The following is a 23,226-nucleotide window of genomic DNA, read 5'->3' as shown; positions in this document are numbered from 1 at the left end:
CTTTATTATTATATATGGCGCCTTCAGAGCCCATGATGGGGGAAAAGTTTATAAATAGTTTTCTTCCGTATTTCAGGTGCTAGGATCTCAGCAGTTCTCGATACCTTATGCATGCTATCATAGGCTTTCCCATAAAATAATGAGCAAGATCAGCTGATGTTTTCCTTCTCTGTGTACATGGGGGAAGCTTAACGGGCAACCTTTCTAAGCGTGCAAGGTTGAATTGGGATGAGTGGTGCAGGAAAGGCACTCTGCACATGTACAGAGATACTCTTTGTCATCCTATATACTGCAAACCTCAACTCAGGTTTTGGAAACCCAAAGCTCAAGTCACTTCTGTCAGCTATTACGCCTGTTTCACATTCATGAGTATTATACACATATGCAAGAGTTACGACCTCTAGTGGTTTTTAACCGCACAAATGTAACTTCAGCTCAAAGGTAAACGGCGACAATCGTCCAGGCAATCTGCGGGGTTCTAGCTGTATGTTGCTGGCTTTACTTCAAAACGCGTAGCAGATAGTCTCCTCTTTATTAACGCTACACATCTCCATAGGGATGAGCTTAAACCACTTTGAGGTAGCTCTCTCTCGCTCTCTCCCCCCCTCCCCCAATAAAGCAGCAGGGTATAAATTTTGCGAAAGCAGGTTTGGATTGGATAGCCCAAGCCAGTAGGGCACAAGACTCTTAATTTCAGGGGTGTGGGTTCGAGGCCCACGTTGGGCAAAAGATTGCAGGGGTTCAGGGTTTCTCAGGGTCTCCCGTTGGACTACAACTCCCATTATCCCTAGCGACCGGGACTAGTGATCAGGGATCACGGGATTTGTAGTCCCCCAAAACAGTTTGGGAAACCCTGAACTAAATGACTTTCGCGGTCCCTTATAACTCCACAGGATAATTCGGGGGGGGGGGAGAGCAAAATTTAGGTTCAGATGAAGCCTCGCTTTGCTGCCTGCCCAATAATATCGTTCTTTTCTCTTTCTGCCCCAGCCACCCCCGCTCTCTGTTCTCATGGCTTTTAGCAAGCGGCATTTAAAAAACGCGCAGCATTAGCCCAAGCGGCCAATACGGAAGTGCTGCCTAGAAATATACCGTACATTTTAATGTAAGTTATCCAGCGCAAGGATAACCATTTGGAACGAATCAATAGACGCATTGAAATCAATGGACGAATCAAAGGATGCATTAAAGCCACGCGGGGCAGATTCACTCGCAAATCTGGGGATCTGCGGGGAGGATCTTCCCGTAGGGCAGGCTCCTCTCCCGCCCGCGGAGGGGTTGGGCTTTCCCTTCCCGTGGGGCGGAGATGGTGAGGCTGACGCGCTCTCCGTGCGCCCGGCTCCTCCTCCGGCCGCCGCGCGCGTTAGGCTGCCGGGAAGCGTGTTTGCCCTTTTTTCCCCACGCCGGCTGTTTCCGAGGCGGGATGGAGAAAAGCCGGGGGACTTTCGGCGGGCCCAGCGCGGACCCGGTGCGCAACTTCGAGCGCTGGAAAAAGAACTACGCCAAGCGCAAGGACCGGCTGCGCCAGCAGCGCCAAAAGCAGAAGCGCCCCGCTTGGGAGGTGGAGAAGGAAGGCATCGCTAGGCTGCAGCAGAGTTACTCGCAGGTAAGGGCAGAAAACCCCCCGGTTCCATCCCCAGGAGAGCTGGGAGAGACCCCTGGAGAGGCGCTGCCAGTCAGTGCAAGCAGTACGGAGCTAGATGGACGAATGGGCTGAGCCGCGAGAGAAGGCAGCTGGGCGCGCAGGGTGCTTTGAAAGCGCACCCCTTCCGCTGTAGTTTACCCCTCGCGGTGTTCAGGAACTACAGCACCCAGGATCCTTTGGGGGAAGGAGGGGGCTTGCTCCAAATGTGTTTTGGAGTGGTTCTCAAACTGCCCCCCCCCCGGCCACACTTTAAGAATAAAAATTTGCTCGCTGATTATTTTTTTTATTGATAAAAAATGCATTGGGGGACGAAAAACAACAACTTGATTTGGAAAAAAAGACATCTATCCATATTCTGCAAATAAAATTATTTTGATACTAATATAACACACTGAAATGTTTTAAGTGTTCCAGAAGACAAAGCGGGTGGCGCTGTGGGTTCAACCACAGAGCCTAGGACTTGCTGATCAGGTCGGCAGTTCGAATCCTCGTGAAGGGGTGAGCTCCCGTTGCTCGTTCCCTGCTCCTTTCAACCTAGCAGTTCGAAAGCACATCAAAATGCAAGTAGATAAATAGGTACCGCTCTGGCAGAAAGGTAAACGCCGTTTCCGTGTGCTGCTCTGGTTTGCCAGAAGCAGCTTAGTCATGCTGGCCACATGACCCGGAAGCTGTACGCCAGCTCCCTCGGCCAATAAAGCGAGATGAGCACCGCAACCCTAGGGTCGGTCATGACTGGACCTAATGGTCAGGGGTCCCTTTACCTTTTATAACATACTGAAATGTTTTAAGTGTTCTAGAAGACAGGGGCGGGGGACCAGTAGCTAATAAATGCTCCTCCACCAACAGCAATAGAAATGTACAAAGCCACATTTTAGCAGATACTGGAAGGCATATGCTGATGTTGGGGGCCAGGCAGACTTCCCTGGGGAGGGCATCTAGTGCTAGTACCAACCTGGCTTGCCTCCATTGGAAGGTGGACTCATAACAGGATGTCCGATGACATGAAGTGTAGAGGGTTGGAAAAGGTGTTTCTTGGGGTTCCCTGGCCTTGTTTCAGATGAGGGTGCGGAAGGATGGAGTGTAGTTCCTATTAAGGAAGTAGAAATACAGATTGGATCACATATATTAGTTTTTGGGGGTACTAATTGGTACCAGTGTTTCAAACTCCCCTTATTCTAGGCGTGTTTTGCAGCAGGGAATTTCATTAGCATGAGCAGTTTCTGAGCTTTGGGTGCAGTACTGCGCTTAAGATTTCGGATTAAAACTGCAAAGTGGAAGGAAAGGAGAAGCTTTTTCTGCCTCCCCACTCCCAGCTGCTCTCTGAAGACTGGAGAATAGACCCTCTTAAGAATGTTAAGGGGGTGGACAGGAGAAAGACTAGACCAGGTGAAAAATGAACATATTTTAGCTGCAGTTCATTCATTTTTCACCTTTGTAATCCTGTTATTAAAAAGTGCGCCTAGACATTCCATTGTTGCGCCCTAATCTAGGCTTAAGGTGCTGATTAGCTCCTAGCTTTCATATCTCAGTTTCTAACACTGCTTGGCACTGCTGGGGAAACCCAGTCAGATGGGCAGGGTATAAATAAATAAAATATTATGAGGTGCCTGGAACCCCTGGACTCTTGCGTCGCTGGGAGATTGGAGTTGGGTGCAATAATATAAAAATGTGATAGAGCACTCGGTGTTCCTTGGGCTTCGATGCCTTTGTGTTGCGAACCAGGAAGGTCTATGTACACAAGCAAAAACTTTGAACAAATACAGTTGTGCAATTTCTTTGTGAAAGGTGTTAGTGTTTAACAGTAGTGTCCAGACTTCTATAACACGTGAGCAAAATCTAAAGCACAGGGTTGTATCTAATATATTCCCCCCCTCTTGTTTGCCTCATTTGCTGGTGTGATGTGGGGTGGAATCCCCTCCCCCCCGAAACCTATGTTTCAATCAATAAATTATTTTATTTGTATGTCACCTTTCTGTAGTTAAAGGCATGCTTGAGGCAATTTACTACATGGGGAAAAAACATAATTCAAAACATAACGAAAGTAGTCATAAACAATAATAACACATCAATAAACTATACCACCAAATTGAACAACATAAATCGTACTATAGATACATACAGTTGATATCTTTTAACAGCAACAACCCCCACCAACAAAACCCTCTAAGCAACATCCCAGCCTAAGAGTCTGTTCGGCAGCCTACTACTACTACTACTACTGCTACTACTAATATGATCCATGGGTCCTCCTACACTTTCCTCTCTTTCAACTACAGATCTCTCCTACCTGTAGCATGTGAAGTGGATGGAGTTGCACTTTTCCTCTAGGAAGGAGATTTTGCTGCTGGGTCATGTACACCTGCTTCTCCCTTTTCCTGTCCTGTGTGCATGATAGAAAGCCTGTTTGCTGGCTCCCCATGCTTGCTGGCTCCCTTTTACAGCGATTTTATTTACTGTATTTTCTGGCGTATAAGACTACTTTTTAACTCAGGAAAATCTTCTCAAAAGTCGGGGGTCACCTTATACGCCGGCTACAGCAGCAGCTCCTGCAGCAACTCCCCACCAAAGGATAAAACGACAGCAAATTAAATCAGAGGGCACCAAGCTTTCTAGATGAAGCAGAAATACACTTGAAAATTAGCCCCAGAGGCCCCCGGCCACTGGGAAGTGGAGCGGATTTCCGAGCTGGACTGGAGACTGTTTTTTATTATTTTTATTTGGTGTGCGTTGGAAGAGGGGTAGTCTTATACGGCAAGTATATCCCAAACTCTATATTTTAACTGGAAAAGTTGGGGGGTCATCTTATATGCCCAGTCGTCTTATACACCGGAAAATACGGTACTTATTTACCGTATTACTGTTTTGCCCAATAACAAGAGTTCTCTGGGCAGCTTCCAGTAACGTTGAAAGCATTAAAATGCAATTCTTCACCATAAAACAAATAAAAATGCAGCATATAGCTGCTGCAGGAGCAGCAGCGAACGAAATTGTTCAGTAACAAAACTCTCAAAACGCCACAACCAACAATATTTAATTTAGCTCAATCTTAAAATGAAAAATCTGGGTTTTTAATAAAGTTCTTAGCTTGTTGCTGTACTGGCCACAAATCTTTTCCCAGTCTTTTTTTCATGGGAGGCTGCTGATGTACTCAAAGCACCCTATATTTACCATGAATTAATGCTACTGTCATTTCAAATTTCAAGTACATTAAGTTTTTTTTAAATTATTGAGTTATATTGCAAATACATACAAATCAAAACTTTTAAATGTGAAAAGAGGAAAAAGGATTTAAAAAGGTTTTTTCACAAAAAAAGAAAAAGAAGAAATCTAAATAAATTACATAAACTAATACAATTAAATCTTAATGAAGGTAAGAAAAAATCATAGATGGAACAGCGTTAATTCATTCATTATTAAACTAAAACTTTGCAAACCAAATACATACACTTTCAACAGTTACCTTTGACATATTGTCTGTTTTCCTAAGAAGCTGACACTTCTTAGGTATTTCATTTTTCATATTCTTTTGTTCTTTGGACTTCCGTCAGTCTCACGACAGTTCAATATTCCTAATTAAAACTAACTTAGCTGTATTCAGTACATCCCTCATCTTGGTATCAGGGAGCTTTTTACCTTTGCAGGGTTATTCTAGACACAACCAGATTTTCACTGCTGAACCTTGACTCTTCAGATATTTATTTAGGTACTCCCATTCTTTCTTACCTGTCTTATTTGACTATTCTCTTCTTATATCTGTCAGCTGTGCGAGTTCCAAGTACTCGCTCAGGTTACACAACCATTCCGCTTTGGTGGGTTTCTGTTCCTCCTTCCAATATTTAGCCACCAATACTCTTGCTGCTGACGTAGGATAGAAAAATAGTCTTATTTTATCTTTAGGGAAATTGTTTGTCAAAATTCCCAGAAGAAATGCTTCGGGTTTTTTTGTAAAATGTGGTTCTTAATTATTTTTTTCAGTTCCTCATAGGTCATGTCCCAGAATTTCTTCATCTCTTGGCATGCCCACCACATATGGTAGAAGGTTCCTGCTTGATTTTTGCATCCCCAACACTTATTATTATGGGTTTTATTGATTTTTGTCAGCTTTACAGCGGTCAAATACCACCTGTATTGCATTTTCATAAAATTCTCTCATTAAATAACAAGCTGTAAATTTTAAGTTTTAAGATCTACCGTATTTTTCGCCCCATAGGACGCACTTTTTCCCCTCCAAAAATGAAGGGGAAATGTGTGTGCGTCCTATGGGGCGAATGCAGGCTTTCGCTGAAGCCTGGAGAGCGAGAGGCATCGGTGCGCACCGACCCCTCTCGCTCTCCAGGCTTCAGGAAGCTACCCGCAAGCCTTGCAAGCCGGGTGGGAGTTCCCACGGGCTCACAAGGCTTGCGGGCAGCAGCCTGCAGCCCCCGCGAGTGTCCGCAAGCCTTGCCCGCCCGGCAGGAGGTCCCGCCAAGCGCGGGAGGCTTGGGGCGGCAGTCTGTCGCCCGAAGCACGGGGAGCCCTCTGGAGGGTGCCCCGTGCTTCGGGCAGGTGAGCGCAAGGCTTGGGGTGGCAGCCAGGGCGGAGGGGGGGGAAATAATTTCTTTTTATTCATTTCCCCCCCAAAAAACGAGGTGCGTCCTATGGGCCGGTGCTCCCTATAGGACGAAAAATACGGTAGTTTCCACTACTCTTCATGTACAGAGTTATTGAAGCCAGTACATTTTCAGCCAATGGTTCTGAAACGTCCCTTCCCTGAACCCAGCACCTCTTTTTTTTGAGACAGACTTTTTTTTAAAAAAGCTCCCACTGAAATGAAATCTATGTGACTAATTTCCATTTTGATGATTGCTCTGCATGGCAATAATACAGTTTTGAAACTGTGGCATCATGAGCAGTGCTGAGAGAAACCTGTAGAGTGCAAAAACGGCAGCCGCTTTATATGTATATATATCCCAAGAGTAGAAATGATTAGGCAAATTTGTAATGAAGATATAGATGTGCGCGTCAAGAGTTCTAAGCGAGGCAGGTCTGTAATCAGCTTTTAAAAAATCTCTGCAGATAGACTCCTAATGCAAATTAGACGCCTCATTTTGGGGGAGGGAAGTAGCAGGTTGAAAAATGTGGCGATGGCATCGCTTCCTCTTAGTATTAAAAAATCACACATAAGACGTGCACCCTCTCATCTAATTACTTTCAGGGAAGCTGTGAATATTAGAGTTGGATGCAGTTACTGTAGGTATATTTAGATGATGGCTTTGATTGAAGTGAGATGTCTGGGTTGTATGTACAAACCAGGAACAGGTGGCCTCTGGGAACATGGCAAGAGCTATACAGTATTCCTTATAATTGCTATATCCCCCCCCCCCCGAGATGTTGGCCTTACATTTCCAAGTGTTGCTACACAGCCATTAAGTAAAAGGTAAAGGGACCCCTGACCGTTAGGTCCAGTCGTGGACAACTGGGGTTGCGGTGCTCATCTCACTTTATTGACTAAGCCGCTTCTGGCGAACCAGAGCAGCGCACAGAAATGCCGTTTACCTTCCTGCCAGAGTAGTACCTATTTTGGTACCTATTTATCTACTTGCACTTTGACGTGCTTTCGAACTGCTAGGTTGGCAGGAGCAGGGACCGAGCAACGGGAGCTCACCCCATCGCAGGGATTTGAACCGCCGACTTTCTGATTGGCGAGCCCTAGGCTCTGTGGTTTAACCCACAGCGCCACCCGCGTTCCATAGCCATTAAGTAGGGAACTGCAATTGTGGCCTGGCCTAAGAATCAGGAAGTCGAAAACCACTGCAGTCTAAGATTGCTAGTGATCCCTAGTTTATTAAGGAGCAACAAACCAGGTGTTGGGTTTGATTGACATGGAAAGCCACGCTTAATTGCGACGTCTTGGTTGGTGCCTTTCCCTTGTTTCAGGGGAGCGGTGATTGTGCAGTGTGCCACTAGCAGGCTGCTTGTTCCCAAATAAACTGTGACAAACCAACAACTCTTTTTTTTCAACTCTGATGTGAGAATCTCTCTCACGGCAGCTAATTCTGTGTAATTAAGAAATTTGGGAGGGGACTGAGTTGACGGATCCTCTTGTTTAATAATCTAAACGAGATCCTTTCAGATTTCACTTTTCTTTGCTTATTTTCAGATAAATGCAAATGAGGTTGTAAGATTTTCGGATTTTCCATTATCTAAGAAAACACTGAAAGGTAAGCACAATACTTTAGCAAGAATCTCTGTGGCAGTTATTAGCCTACAACCTTATGCCAGGCATTTTCTGCTCCCAAAAATATTTTATAAACGTTCCCTTCTTAGTTGCATAGTTGCTTAGTTGCATGGTGATTTTTTTACTTGCCTATAAGTAACCTGGCAGCAGTTATGTACAAGCCTGCATGATTGAAGAAAGCAAAATAACAAATGCTGCCTTAGTCCAGAGTGAAATTTCCTGTGTGCAAGTCTCTTCTGAATAGGGCAGAAACCTCCAACCCACAGAAGGGTCCTAATTAGGCGCTCAAGCCCGTTTTCCCCAAGCCACTGCCATCTGCCATCATAAGTAGCATCAGGTATGTGGCAGGAAAAGATGTTGTTGCAAAAATCTTCGGGCTGAAGGAAGACTCCACGCAGCAATGAAAAAGGAATGTCTTAGAGGAAATATTTCCAAAGTCTGAGCCCAGAACACAGGGCTAAAATACCTTTTATAGTTCACTATGTATCAATTAAATAATACTATACATTATCCAACTAATCACCACCTGCCCAGTAATAGCTTAACTGTTGCTTTCCAACTATGTATTGCTTTTCCAACAGTTTTCCTAACGTGTGATACCCTTATTTGGTGTCCTAGGGTACATGTCAACTTCATATAATTATATATTCTGCTCTAATATTCTTAACTCGTTAGTAACTTTGAGTGACATCGCTGCCTCAAAGTGTCGAGGATCAACTGCATGTGGAGAGATACAGTTGGACAGCGGGACAGATCCAGTTTCCCACCCCCCAGTGTAGGGCCTTGCAAGAATCCCATGTGGCGTTTGCCATGTGTGACAAATGCACACTTCTAAGGTGCACATATGGAGTGAATTGGGCCCTTGCACATTGATTAGACATGGTGAACCATGTGCAAGATCTAGTGAATGTTCTTTCCCTTCGACTATAGCCATATTTGATACACAGGTTTGCAAAGCAGTTCACATACATATTTACCAGTATGCATGCCCTGCAGTTATTTTTAACATTCTGAAACCCTGAAACTGCAGCCAGCCACCTCTCAGGTCTTTTTGTTAAGAGATCATTCTCTTGGCAGGATAGGAGGATAGGAGGTTCAGATGAACATTCTCACATGTTGGATAGAGATTGAAGTGCCCTTCAGATGTGGACTGTAACACTAATGATCCGTAGCCAGGAGTGATGGGAGTTGTAGTCCACAACATCTGGAGGCAACCATGTCGGCTAACCTTGTGTTAAAATAACAAGCTAGGGCAGTGGTCCTCAAACTTCTTTCTCTGGGCCACTTTGTTATCTTGCACCACACCAAATTACAATAAATACACTGGAAAACAAACAAAAAAATTACAACTAGGATTGGCCTCAGGATCACTTGACGCTCTTGCCCTCCTATTGGATCTATCCATATTCTGAAAATTAAGAAATATTTAGATTTTAATACAATACTCTGCTGAAATGTTTTAATGTTTCTTTGATTGTCCTTGAATCTTCCTGCCACACTTACCACCCTCTCCTGCCACACCGCTGTGGTGCGCCTCACCCTTTGAGAACCATCAAGGGCTTGTGGACTAGCCCCTGAACCCCATCAGCAATTGTGAGAATGGTTCTTTAGCTGTGTACATTGGGCTTTTCCATTTCAGAGATGGGGGGGGGGGCGTAGGCTTTAGGTCAACCAGAGTCTCCTCCTTGCGCAGAAGAGCAGTCTTAGTACATGTGTAGGCCTACTTCTCACAGCGGCTGAATGCAGTCAGTGGTGGCAGCACTAGGTCACATACCACCACCACTGGACTCTCACATGCTTTTAACATGAGGGTTTCTCTCCCTCCCCCCTGACGAATGGTTGAGTCCAAGCAGGTTGATATATATATATATATATGGTCTTCCTCACACCAGGACTGCAGGAAGCTCAGTATCGCATGGTGACTGAAATCCAGAGGCAGACGATAGGTTTGGCCTTGCAAGGTAAAGACGTATTGGGAGCTGCGAAGACTGGATCTGGCAAAACGTTGGCTTTCATTGTACCTGTAAGTAATGTATCTCATAATTTCATATTCTACTGTAGGCCCAGGGGCAGCCAATATGACGCCCTTTGGTTGTTGTGGACTGCCAAATCCCATCAGCTCCAGTGAGCTTGGCCAGTGACTATGGGCATTGCAGCCCTGATTTTTCTTTTCCCCTTAAAAAAAAAAAATTCGCTGAGTGAAATTTATAGGGCTTCTAACTGGCATTTTTGTCGCTGTCCAGGCTCTGGAAATCTTATACCGTCAACAGTGGACTCCCATGGATGGACTGGGAGTTCTGATCATATCGCCGACCCGAGAGTTGGCATACCAAACGTTTGAGGTTCTGCGTAAGGTGGGGAAGAATCACGAGTTCTCAGCCGGCCTTATCATTGGTGGAAAGGTTTGTTCCTTCCTTTTAAAAAATAAATAAATATAGGATCTCCCCCCACCGCTCCCTCTATCTAACCCATAAGGATTGCTTATGGATTGAAAATTATACTGGGATGTTGTACTAAGTGACTGGGAAGTAATTTTATTAGAACCTGGTGCGACATATTTCCAAGGAAATGGGTTCCAAGGAAACATTGGCACATACATACCCCCATTTAAAAAGCATGGGCCATGTGCTGACTGAAATGTACAGCCTTTCAAGAAAGCTCTGTATTGATTTTCCACCATAATGGCACATATTTCCCATTGAAAGCTGTCCCAGTGAAGTGAGTTGTCACAGGCTTGCCTGAGAATGCTTTGATTCTGATTTTGGTGTCCCTCTGGATGATGGATGTCCCACAGAGTCTTGATGCATGTAAGCAAGCTTTGATGGAGTCACTGAAAATGTCCCAAGTAGAGGCAGTGATTTGGTTTTACTGGAAAACTCTGAATTTGAAAAGTTCAGTCTGTGTCGGAAAACTTGGATGCCTTAGAGAACGACCTAAGCATGTTCATTTACTTGTACTTAAACAAACTGAAGCGTTTTGAAGCTGCCACTCTTGCCTAATAATGTATTTGCAATTGGCATTCATTCCCAGTTACTTACGGACTTGTGAAATGGAAAAATAAAGCACTGAGAAATTTTCTTCCTTGCATTGTTAGTTAGAGGCTGCTACATCTCTAAAGGTGGCTCTGAGTTGTGGCTTGTCGTGTAGATAGAGTTTTTCTGTGTGCCACAAGACACACAGTTTGAAATCGCTCAGGGGTGTGTGTGTGTGTGTGGATGGCCAGATCTTACTGTGATGAAGAAGAGAAGAATTTGGATTTGATATCCCGCTTTATCACTACCCGAAGGAGTCTCAAAGCGGCTAACATTCTCCTTTCCCTTCCTCCCCCACAACAAACACTCTGTGAGGTGAGTGGGGCTGAGAGACTTCAGAGAAGTGTGACTGGCCCAAGGTCACACAGCAGCTGCACGTGGAGGAGCGGAGACGCGAACCCGGTTCCCCAGATTACGAGTCTATCGCTCCTAACCACTACACCACACTGGCTCTCAGTGTGATTTGCTGCACCTGAATAGGCTTGGTGAGGAGCTCCCTGCGTCATAACCGTATATCCTGAAATCATGCCCTCAAACCTGTCTGATATTTCAGGACCTGAAACAAGAATCGGAAAGAATCCACAATATAAACATACTGATATGTACTCCGGGACGGCTTTTACAGCACATGGACGAAACATCATATTTCCATGCCTGCAATCTGCAGATGTTGAGTAAGTGAAATGCTTCAATTTATTTTCTATCTTTTTTTGCTTTTACTGAATAGGCTTAATCTGAAATCTGTCAATGGCCCAAAATGCTTGCACTGGAAGCCACTGCCCAGAACTGAAGCTCCATTAAAGCATGCAGAGGATGGACTGGGGTTGTAGCTTCCGTGCTTGATCTTTGTAACATACAAAGCCTTTCCATGAATTGGAAGTGAATGGGAAGAACCTGTTTGTGCTCCATTATTTGGTTCCATTTTTGTTGATCCGCAGACAGGACTTCTACTAAATGCATTGCAAATAAATACATTAAACACTGAAAAAGTGTTTGGTTGGTGGGCAGTGGGGAGGTGAGCAGGCCAGAAGACCAAATCAGTGCTCGGTGCACAGATATGGTTCGGTGCACTTGGATAAGCTAGTCCCATTTTATTTATTGCTTTTGTAGTCCTCTTCTTTGCCAGTGTGTCAGAGTTGGTCTGTCGTTTTAGAACACACACAAAATGAACAACTTCAATAAAAGCAGCATAACAATAGGTCAGGCTGCTGTAAGATTCCCCACCCTGGGAACAGGTAACCTTAAGTTCTTGGTCTAGGCAGGCACACACATACTTAGAGCTCTTGGAATATTATAATTATTATAATTAATTTATTATTTATACCCTGTGCATCTGGCTGGGTTTCCCCAGCCATTCTGGGCGGCTCCCAACAGAATATTAAAAACACAATAAAGCATCAAACATTAAAAACTTCCCTAAACAGGGCTGCCTTCAGATGTCTTCTAAAAGTCAGATAGTTGTTTATTTCCTTGACATCTGATAGGAGGGTGTTTCACAGGGCGGGCGCCACTGCTGAGAAGGCCCTCTGTCTGGTTCCCTTTAACCTCACTTCTTGCAGTGAGGGAACTGCCAGAAGGACCTTGGAGCTGGACCTCAGTGTCCGGGCTGAACGATGGGGGTGGAGACGCTCCTTCAGGTATACTGGGCCAAGGCCGTTTAGGGCTTTAAAGGTCAGCACCAACACTTTAAATTGTCTTCGGAAAATTACAGGGAGCCAATGTAGGTCTTTCAGGACCAGTGTTGTATGGTCTCAGCGGCCACTCCCAGTCACCAGTCTAGCTGCCGCATTCTGAATTAGTTGTAGTTTCCGGGTCACCTTCAAAGGTAGCCCCACGTAGAGTGCATTGCAGTATTCCAAGTGGGGGGTAACCAGAGCATGCACCACTCTGGCGAGACAGTCTGTGGGCAGGTAGGGCCTCAGCCTGCATACCAGATGAAACTGAACACAGAATTGACCTGCACCTCCATGGACAGCTGTGAGTCCAAAATGAGTCCCAGGCTGCGCACCTGGTCCTTCAGGGGCACAGTTCCCCCATTCAGGACCAGGGAGTCATCTGCACCTGCCCGCCCCCTGTCCCCCCAAAACAGTCCTTCTGTCTTGTCAGGATTCAACCTCAATCTGTTAGCCGCCATCCGCCACCCACCGCCTCCAGACACGCACACAGGAAAGCTATGATATGTGAATGAATTCTCACATGTGGAAGTAGGCTTGACTGGGGTGTCAGAAGTATACAACAGTGGAAGAGCGTGTCTCGGGAACTTTTGTAAGTGATATTTGAACAGAGGCTGGACGGTTCTCTGTCAGGGATGCTGTAGTTTGCATCCTGCATTGTAGATCGTGCATTGAGCAGTGGGTTCAATTAGGTGACCTCCCAAGGCCCTGTCTGTGAAGGCTGACCCCAACAAATCCCTTCTTGTGTGTATTTTGGAGCGATGCCTTTCATGTGGATAAGCCCCTGCTATCAGTGTGGAAATTAGTCTCACGCTCTGTCTGAAGGTTAGAAGCTTAGGGGGAGAAAAAAAATCCAATTCCCTCCAGCTGGCCTTTCTCATTCCAGTACTTGATGAAGCTGACAGAATTCTGGACATGGGTTTTGCTGATACGATGAACGCAATCATAGAAAACCTTCCTGAGACGCGCCAGACTCTGCTTTTTTCAGCCACGCAAACCAAATCAGTGAAGGACCTGGCCCGGCTGAGCTTGAAAGATCCAGAATATATCTGGGTACATGAGAAGGCAAAGTTCAGGTAGGAGAATTTTTCTCTATCTAGACTTCGAAGGAAGTAAAGGGTAGCTCTGTTTTACTCCATTATGTGCCTGTTTGTGGAAGGGGTGGGATGGAGAGTCATGTTATTCAACCTGAGACCTTGGGATAACACAGGCTAGAAAACTGAAGTTGGCGTGTGCGCGCGTGTACACACACACACACACACACGAGAGAGAGAGAGAGAGAGAGAGAGAGAGATTGAGAGAGAGAAATTAATTGGGTCACTTGAAGTGTGGTTGTAGAATTCTTTGCTTCGACTCCTGTTCTGTCATTTTAAGTACTATGTGTGCTACAAATCACTGTGATATATAACTTTTTGGCCCTGCGGCAGGGAGCTGTAAGCTGAAGTAAGTATATAAAATAGCCAATTTAAAATAGATGAAACTGGCTTAACTGTGTGACTGTCAAAAGCCAGCCTAAGTAATTCTCGATTTGATACTCATCTCTCTCCATCACCAAGGCTTCAACAGGTGACCAGAAAATTTAAAGATGTAGGATTCAGTTTGTAATTGAATTAAAGACCAGCCCGGCAGCTGAAAACAATAATGCATATTTCTAAGTTTATGCATGCTTAGGACTACAGTCCGTGTTCCGTGGCTTTCAATAAATCAGGGGTGGGGAACCAATTTTTTTTTGGGGGGGGGTAAGAGGGCTGCATTCCCTCCTGTGTAGACTTTTGAGGGCTACATGACACCGGTGGTTTGGATCAGAGGCAAAATGGGCAGAACAACAAATTTATTGTTGTTGCTACAGTGGTACCTCAGGTTACAGATGCTTCAGGTTACAGACTCCGCTAACCCAGAAATAGTACCTTGGGTTAAGAACTTTGCTTCAGGATGAGAACAGAAATCGTGTGGTGGTGGCATAGCAGCAGCAGGAGGCCCCATTAGCTAAAGTGGTACTTCAGGTTAAGAACAGTTTCAGGTTAAGAACAGACCTCCAGAACGAATTAAGTTCTTAACCTGAGGTACCACTGTATTTATTACATTTCTGTACTGCCTTTCACCTGAGGTTCACAGGGTGGTTTACAGTATAAAAACATGAAAATGTACAGCATAGTAACAAACAAAAACAACGTTCCTTTCCCCAATTTAAAAGGCCACTGATAGCTCAGTTAGGCAAAGGCCTGGGAGAAGAGGGGTGCTTTTGCTTGGCGCCTAAAGATAGGTAACAAAGGCACCAGGTGAGCCCCTGGGGGGAGAGCATTCCACAAGCGGGGAGCCACTGCGGAAAAGGCCTGTTCTTGTGTTGCCACCCTCTGGACCTCTCATTGTGTAGGCACATGAAGATTGAAGCATCCAGGCCAGTTCATAAGGGGAGAGGCGGTCCTTGAGGCATGTGGTCCTGAGCCACTTAAGGCTTTACAGGTCAAAAGTAGCACTTAGACCTGGAGACTAACTGAAGGCCAGTGCAGTTGGGCCTAGATTGGCATTCTATATACCGCCAAGCTATATACCTTCTCCTTCCTGTGGGAGTGTAACCTCATCAAGAGCAGGTCACCTCCCATCTATTCTAGTCCATGACCGCCCACAAAGAGTGCTTCAGTCTTATCCTTCAGTTTGTTGGCTCTCATCCAGCCTGTTATCCAGGCAAGACAATGGTCCAGCGCTTCCACTGCCATACCTGCGGGATGTAAAGGAGAAATAGAGCCGTGTGTCATCAGCATATTGCTGACAATAGTCTGGGTGACCCCACTCGGGTTAAACTGCATGGGGGGATAAAACTGAACCCTGAGGAACCCTACATTGAAGGCTCCCCGGGGAACTGCTGCAAAGCAGTGGAAAAATGTATATTTTACCATTGTACACTGTAGGGATATCGCGGAGTGGGAGTGGGGTCCAGAGGGAGCACACTCCCCACCAGCAGGCTGTCACAGTCTGCCTGCACGCGTGACTTTGGGGTGTAGGGAAACCCCCCCTCAGACAAGCCACGGCTGTCAGAACATCGTCCCCTCTGTCTGACCTTTTGCGGTCTCAGTAGTCAGCGGGGTCCTGTCTGTAACCTTTGTCTCTGAGACCTTTTGTCTCCTTCGTCATACACTGTGCAAGGGGAAAATGACGCAGTGGAAACAGGTGCCAAAATAACTTTGTACTACCCCTTGATCTCGGGACGGAAGATGTGTAAAGGTCACAGCCCAAAATGTATCTGCCTGGCTTGCATATTTGTCTCAATAAAAGGAGGCTCCACAGGACTGGTCAGCAGCTCGCTTCAGCCCACCTGTGCGCAGCTCACATGATGATCAACCCCAGTCTTGTGCCTTCCTTCAGTACACTAGGCTAGTTTCTACACACATTCAGAGACCCCTCTCTAAACTCCATCCAGACAAGCAAGAGGTGCTTTCCATAGATTTCACAGAATTGTAGAGCTGGAAGTATCATCTTGAGTGTCATCTAGTCAAACCTTAGTCTGATTTAATGTGCACTCTTGCAGGGATTTTTATTTTATTTTTTCTGGTGAGCAAACGGTAATGCCTTTGTGATGACACTTCTGTACTCTTCGGAAAAATCCAAGCGGCTTGATTTGGGACATTAAAACAAAGCACGGATATTTTTAAACGGGAATTACTGCTTTGAGAAACAGTATTTCACAGTTTACCAGAATGAGGGGGTGGGGATTCCGAGCAAGATTAGTACAAGGCAGCAATGTCAGATGCGTAATTTACGGAGCAATGGGCTGGATCAAATTATTACAGATCACTGCAATTTCGGCAGAGCAACAGCCATCTTCAATAAAACACCGGGGATTTTTTTTTTAAAAAAAGGTTTCAGGTTCAACCATGGCAGGCTATAATGAAGTATTTTGCATAAGTTTTGAGCGTGGCGGGGTAGCATTAATTTAAGGCACCTATATCTCAGCAGTTGTATTGATGCTTTCTGCCAGAGATCAGTGGGAGAGGGTATGATTTGTGCGAAGGAAACCCCTGACCTTTCCAGTTAGAAAAGCATCTCTAGAAAAGACTTCTGTTCCAGACCCTGAAGAGGCAACTGCCGGGTGGAGTAGACAAGCCTTCTCCATCCTGGTGCCCACGACGTGTTTTGGACTATAACTCCCAGGCAGCACATGAATAGATCTATATGATTTAGTACTATTTATTTCATTTGTACGCTGACCTATACATACGTTCTTTGGTTTTAAGTTCTTTGGTTTTAATGACTTATGGCTTGTTTATCTATATTTTGTTCTTAGTTAATTCATGGGTTGTGATTGATATAGATAGGGTTGTGTATGTGTGTTTATATACACACACACATTTATACATAAGCATACATATTTCATATTCTACTTGTGTTGGCCACCTTGTGCACCATTTGGTAGAAAGGCAGGATGATAAATTGTGCCCAATAATAATGATGATAAATATGTGATTATTATTATTTTTTAGTACTCCAGCAACTTTGGAACAGAACTACGTTGTTTGTGAACTGCACCAGAAAATCAATATGTTGTACTCCTTTTTAAGAAGTCATCTGAATAAGAAAAGTATTGTATTTTTTGCAAGCTGTAAAGAGGTATTGAATATCTATAATTCTATCTCTTAACCATTTATAAAAAATGCTTTCACCTTTTCTTTTCTTTTTAAATATCAAGTTAATACTGTTCCTGCCAGGACTTCAGGCAAGGGTCTTGTATCATAAATTAAAGTACCTGTGAGATATTCTCCTGTGCCCAGCAAGCGGGAATATGTTAATAAATACTTTAAAACAGGAGATATTAAAAGTTTGCTATAGCGGGTAAAGGTTTGTGCAGAAGTCCAGCGAAATGTCTTCCTGTTTGAGTCCTGAAGCTGAACATGCAGTTCTACTAGAGATTACAGTGGTACTTCGGGTTACATACGCTTCTAGTACCTTGGGGTAAGAACTTTGCTTCAGGATGAGAACAGAAATCGCATGGCAGCAGCGGGAGGCCCTATTAGCTAAAGTGGTACCTCAGGTTAAGAACAGTTTCAGGTTAAGAACGGACCTCCAGAACGAATTAAGTTCTTAACCTGAGGTACCACTGTACACTGAAGTGTCCTCAAGCCAGTCTTTCTGTGTGTCTCTATATCTACCTATCTAAATGTAGGCCTAGTTTATTTACAAGCAGAAGGTGGGATGGTAAATATGCATCCCAAACTGGTACAGCAGGGATTCCCAAACTTTCTACTGTCATAGCCCACTTGAGACAGCTGAGAATTACGGTGGTACCTCAGTTTACAACCTTAATCCATTTTGGAAGTCTGTTCTTAAACCGAAACCGTTCTTAAACCGAGGCGTGCTTTCCCTAATGAGGTCTCCCACTAATGAGTGCCCTGCCACTGTTCGGATTCTGTTCTTAGACCGAGGTAAAGTTTGCAAACTCCGACACTACTTCTGGTTTTGCGGAGTTTGTAAACTGAATAGTTTGTAAACAGGGCTGTTCTTAAACTGAGGTACCACTGTACTGAGGTCCACCGGTTAGAAAATAGTGCTGTGTGGGCATAGCCAGGTATAAAATGGTGACCGCTGCAGGCAGAGTTTGGCATAAGCATTTACTGACTGCTTTCTACTGATAGGTTTTTTCACCACAGCATTTTCCGTGTGGTGCTTTCCTTGTCTCAGCCTTTCCTCACAATAAATACAGACCTTTGCTCTGGAGGTATTGTGACTCAGCCTATCTGCTGTTTCACCCCCCCCCCCCAATGCCCCTGGGTTGAAAGAGTTTTGGAAAAAGATACTGCTGTTTTTGTAATTACAAAGAGGTAGGATCCTCCTCTGATATTGTTGAACTTAAAGAAAGTAAAAAAAAAATATATCGCAGCACCTCTGATGTCCGTAACTGTAAATCTGTTCGTGACACTGGATTGTGATTAAAAAGCCTGAGGAATTTGTTAAAAACATGAGAAGAATTCTGCTGCATCATACCAAAGGCCCTTCTCGACCTGGATTTTGTTCTCACAGTGGGCAGCCAGATGGCTATGGGAAGTTCGCAAACAGGGCAGGAGGATTCCTCAGGAACCTTAACAGCTGAGTTTGAAAATGAAAATGATTTCTATTCAAACTGCTCCCTGATAGATCGGGGTGCCTTTTTTGGTCAATTGGAACATTTTAGTTAATCAAACTGAATAACTGAAGTAAGGACAAATGAACTATTTAAGCTGCAACTTTATAGTAATAGTGATTGCTATTTCTAAATCCCCCCCCCAGTGTAGGGCTATCACAGCTTTGATGATAAGATTGGAAGGAATGACATGTCAGTGGGGGTGGGCTTGAACACCCTTCTCTCCCCACCCAGCCCCAGTGCCTGGCTAACGTTTTTCAGATGCAGAGCCCTTTGCTGTGGCTAATAAATTAAATTAAATGCTGGAAGAGTCAGGGTTCTCCTGCATCATGTACAGTTTGGCCCTATCGCCCCATTGTTGTACATGCCACGTTATAGAGCAGCATAAGCATAAAACAAGTCCCTGCCCCAAAGAACTTACAATCTGAATTGTTACTGGTTTCTAGGTCCAGTATTTGTTTAGAGTCTTCTGCCGTCTTCGACCCGGGCTCCCTATACTGGCTCTTCATGGCAAGCAGCAGCAGATGAAGAGAATGGAAGTCTACACTGATTTTGTGCGCAAGAAATCGGCAGTTCTCTTTGCTACGGATCTTGCGGCACGGGGGCTTGGTAAGCACTTTCAGGTTCTTCCACGTTTATATAAAGTTGCAGAACTACCTGTTCCAAGGGCAGGTGCCTCAGACTGTGAACTAAAGAAAAGAGCCTATAGTTTGCTAGAAAGAAATGTACAGAGCAAAATGTGCTGGTACCTCTAAAACAATGTCTGTGAACTGAGAGTTGCGAGATAACCTTGCATATTTTTTTCTGGTACTGAGGATTGTTTCCCATTCTCACTAGACAGCAACAGGATCTATGTTTGTGTTTGTGTCTGCGATCTCCAAAATCAGAGGACATAGCTGACTTTCCATAGTAAACATAAGGTGGTTGAGGAATGGTTGTCTCTTAAGTTTGTGTTCTGCCATGCTCCCCATGGCAGCCATTTGTGTTATGCCACGCCCCCTCCGTGGCAGCCATTTTGTGACTGGTGCCCCAGCACTCGCTCAAAATTCAAAATGCACCCAGTCTTCTGAAAAGTTTGGTGACGCCTATTTTAGCCTGATGGGACGTGGGTGGTGCTTTGGGTTAAACCACAGAGCCTAGGACTTGCTGATCAGAAGGTCGGCGGTTCGAATCCCCGCGATGGGGTGAGCTCCCACTGCTCGGTCCCAGCTCCTGCCAACCTAGTCATTCGAAAGCACATCAAAGTGCAAGTAGATAAATAGGTACCGCTCCGGCGGGAAGGTAAACGGCATTTCCGTGTGCTGCTCTGGTTCACCAGAAGCGGCTTAGTCATGCTGGCCACATGACCCGGAAGCAGTATGCCAGCTCCCTCAGCCAATAAAGCAAGATGAGCGCCGTAACCCCAGAGTTGGCCACGACTGGACCTTATGGTCAGGGGTAGGGGTCCCTTTACCTTTACCTATTTTAGCCTGATGCTTAAAAGCAAATAACGATGGTGGCGGGCATGTTTCAAAGGTGAATGCAATAATGAGATGCAAGGGGAGGAATTCAACATGGCACTGAGGAGATTGCTGCATCAGTGCAAGCATTTTTGCTTGCTTGATGGAAAAATTTTCTCTTTCCACCCCCTCACCTTATTCTGGGAGTTTTCCAACCCCATCCCTGAGGAGACTTGTGAGGGGAGGACAGGAGAGGAAACCCCATTGCACCAGCAGAAGTACTTTCACTAGTGGGACTCATTATTTGAATCCAGCCCAAGATAAACAATTAAAAAGTAGTCTCAGGTGGCACATTTGGGTAAAAGGTGGTTCCTGGCTATTGAAGTGTTGAAAGCCACCGTTTTAAATCGTGAAAGATTTAACACTGCTTTCAAATTTGAAACATGCAAATTATCTGCCTGTCCATGTTCAGGTATAAAATTACACTGTCATTACTTAGGGAATGAATATGCTATTAATTTTATTCCTATCTTGACAAATAAATGAAGGTGATTGATTCAGCCTCCGCTAATATAGCACAATAAAGCAGAACTGAACTTGTAGCAAATTATACAGCTGTTTTCTCTGTGGATGGATTTTCAGTGTTTACTGAACTCAAGGCCTGTCCTTTCCTCACTTCTTTGCAGATTTCCCTGCTGTGAATTGGGTCATTCAGTTTGACTGTCCGGAGGACGCAAATACTTACATTCACAGAGTTGGCAGAACAGCCAGGTATGTTCTTCAGTGTTCTGGGATTCTGTGTGAAAGCAAAACTGTTAATTGTTGTAGAAAAGATGACCAGCCCCGTGTTAGGTTAGGTTTGGTAAAGGTAAAGGGACCCCTGACCATTAGGTCCAGTCGCGGACGACTCTGGGGTTGCGGCGCTCATCTCGTTTTACTGGCTGAAGGAGCTGGCGTACAGCTTCCGGGTCATGTGGCCAGCATGACTAAGCCGCTTCTGGCGAACCAGAGCAGTGCACGGAAACACCGCTAACCTTCCCGCCGGAGTGGTACCTATTTATCTACTTGCACTTCATGCTTTCGAACTGCTAGGTTGGCAGGAGCAGGGACCGAGCAACGGGAGCTCACCCTGTCGGGATTCGAACCGCCGACCTTCTGATCGGCAAGTCCTAGGCTCTGTGGTTTAACCCACAGCGCCACCCACATCCCTTAGGTTAGGTTAAATGTCATGTCTCTGTCTCTCTTTTAGCCTAGTACCCCAGCCAAGATTATATAGTTTATTGAGGAAAGGCTACACAATGCCTGTGTTGGACCTTCACTGTTGGAGGCGATATATCCCACTGAGCACCAGGTGCTGGGAATTGCAAGTGGAGAGTTGTCTTGTGCGTTGGTCCTGCTTTTGTGGGCATGCCATAGGTCACCCACTGTGATAACAGGATGCTGGTCTAGATGCAATAGGGATGTTCTTCTCATAGAATCATAGAGTTGGAAGGGACGCTGTTTTTGGACTACAGCTCCCATCATCCCTAGCTAGCAAGACCATAGGTCAGGGATTATGGGAATTATAGTCCAGAATTAGCTGGAGACCCAAGTTTGGGAAACAATAATCTAGTCCACCCCTCTGCAATGCAGGAATATGCAGCTGGCCCTTCCGGGTATTGAACCTGCAACCTTGGCGTCGTCAGCACTGTGCTCAAACCAACTGTGCTATCCAGCAGTTCGTATATTCTTAAAGACATGGATTAAATTACAGGAACTTTCACAGCTCATGGAGCACAGCTGATTCCAACGTTCAGGTCTCAAAATCCCCTGCTCTGGCTATATTAAATTTGGCTGAAAATCTGATATGTTCGTATACCTTAATATAGCACATTAGTAGCAAAACTATACTTTTCGCCTGGATTTTTAATTATTTATTGTCTGCGTATGTCGCTCCTGCGAGGGAGACTGTTGCCTGCCGTTCGGATTACTGATCAGGTTCACGGCTGCTTAGCTTCAGTAATATTGCTCCTGAATCTTGTTTCCAGACCCTTCAGATGGCCTATTATTAGTACCTGGTTTGCATATAAATACTGTGTTTATCATTGTTTGCTCTTTCACAGCTAATTAAAAACAAGTTGATTCAGTTTACAGTGCAATATTCCAAATGCTTACTCACGTGTCAGCTTAGTCCACAAGTAAGTGGGCACAGGATTGCAGCCGTAGGCTCTTATTTTTGTTAACATTATTCCTGAAGGTTGTCTGCAGGGATAAATAAGCAGCTGCAGTTTTTTAAGCACTCTGCGGTTGCTTGTTAGGATACTGAGAATCTTGTATTTAATTTATTAAGCTTCTAGTGCTTGTGACAGCAGAGCAGAGTGACAGCAGAGGCTCCCCGGAGACTTTGGAAAACTAGGCTAGAGATCTGAAATTGAATTTCTAAAGGCATCATTAAACTATGTCTTTGGGTATTTTGTAAGAAGACGAAAATTTTCAACGAAAACTACAAACATCTGCAGTATTTATTGGTCTATCTGTATCAGATATGGTCTTGTTACTTGGGCTCCAAAACAGCACATGATATAGATCAGACCTGGCCTGGCATTTATTGTGGGCTGTGCAAAAGAATACAGATAACGTTTGGGAAATATTTTATACACTCTGATGCATTTAATTTATTCATTCCTAGCTTCTTTCCTCATCGTACCCAAAAGGTCCTAGGAGGCTCATATTATAGACCTGTATCTTTTGGTGCTTTTAAAAAATACTATTAAAAAAAATGCAATTAAAGCAGGCAATAATTTTTCTGTACACCGCCCTGAGATCTACGGATAAAGGGTGGTGTACAAATATAATGGGACGCGGGTGGCGCTGTGGGTTAAACCACAGAGCCTAGGGCTTGCTGATCAGAAGGTCAGCGGTTCGAATCCCTGCGACAGGGTGAGCTCCCATTGCTTGGTCCCTGCTCCTGCCAACCTATCAGTTTGAAAGCACATCAAAGTGCAAGTAGATAAATAGGTACCACTCTGGCAGGAAGGTAAACGGCGTTTCCGTGCGCTGCTCTGGTTCCCCAGAAGTGGCTTAGTCATGCTGGCCACATGACCTGGAAGCTGTACGCCGGCTCCCTCG

General features: G+C 44.9%; 1 protein-coding gene across 1 annotated transcript in view; it reads left to right on the top strand.

Moving 5' to 3' along the window:
• Positions 1 to 1,306: 1,306 nt before the first annotated feature.
• Positions 1,307 to 23,226, top strand: part of DDX10 (DEAD-box helicase 10) — a gene marked incomplete at its 5' end in the record, with an annotated part of 164,062 nt that continues 142,142 nt past the window's right edge. Inside the window, 11 exon segments of the mRNA XM_083499413.1 lie at positions 1,307 to 1,357; positions 1,360 to 1,392; positions 1,394 to 1,606; positions 7,785 to 7,845; positions 9,755 to 9,885; positions 10,106 to 10,264; positions 11,448 to 11,568; positions 13,454 to 13,643; positions 17,046 to 17,172; positions 19,126 to 19,288; positions 20,805 to 20,889. Coding sequence (XP_083355539.1) covers positions 1,307 to 1,357; positions 1,360 to 1,392; positions 1,394 to 1,606; positions 7,785 to 7,845; positions 9,755 to 9,885; positions 10,106 to 10,264; positions 11,448 to 11,568; positions 13,454 to 13,643; positions 17,046 to 17,172; positions 19,126 to 19,288; positions 20,805 to 20,889 — 1,334 coding nt within the window.

The sequence above is a fragment of the Podarcis liolepis genome, assembly GCF_965112155.1.
Source record: "Podarcis liolepis genome assembly, chromosome: 4".
Taxonomy (NCBI): domain Eukaryota; kingdom Metazoa; phylum Chordata; class Lepidosauria; order Squamata; family Lacertidae; genus Podarcis; species Podarcis liolepis.
This window is presented reverse-complemented; position numbering and strand designations above follow the sequence as displayed.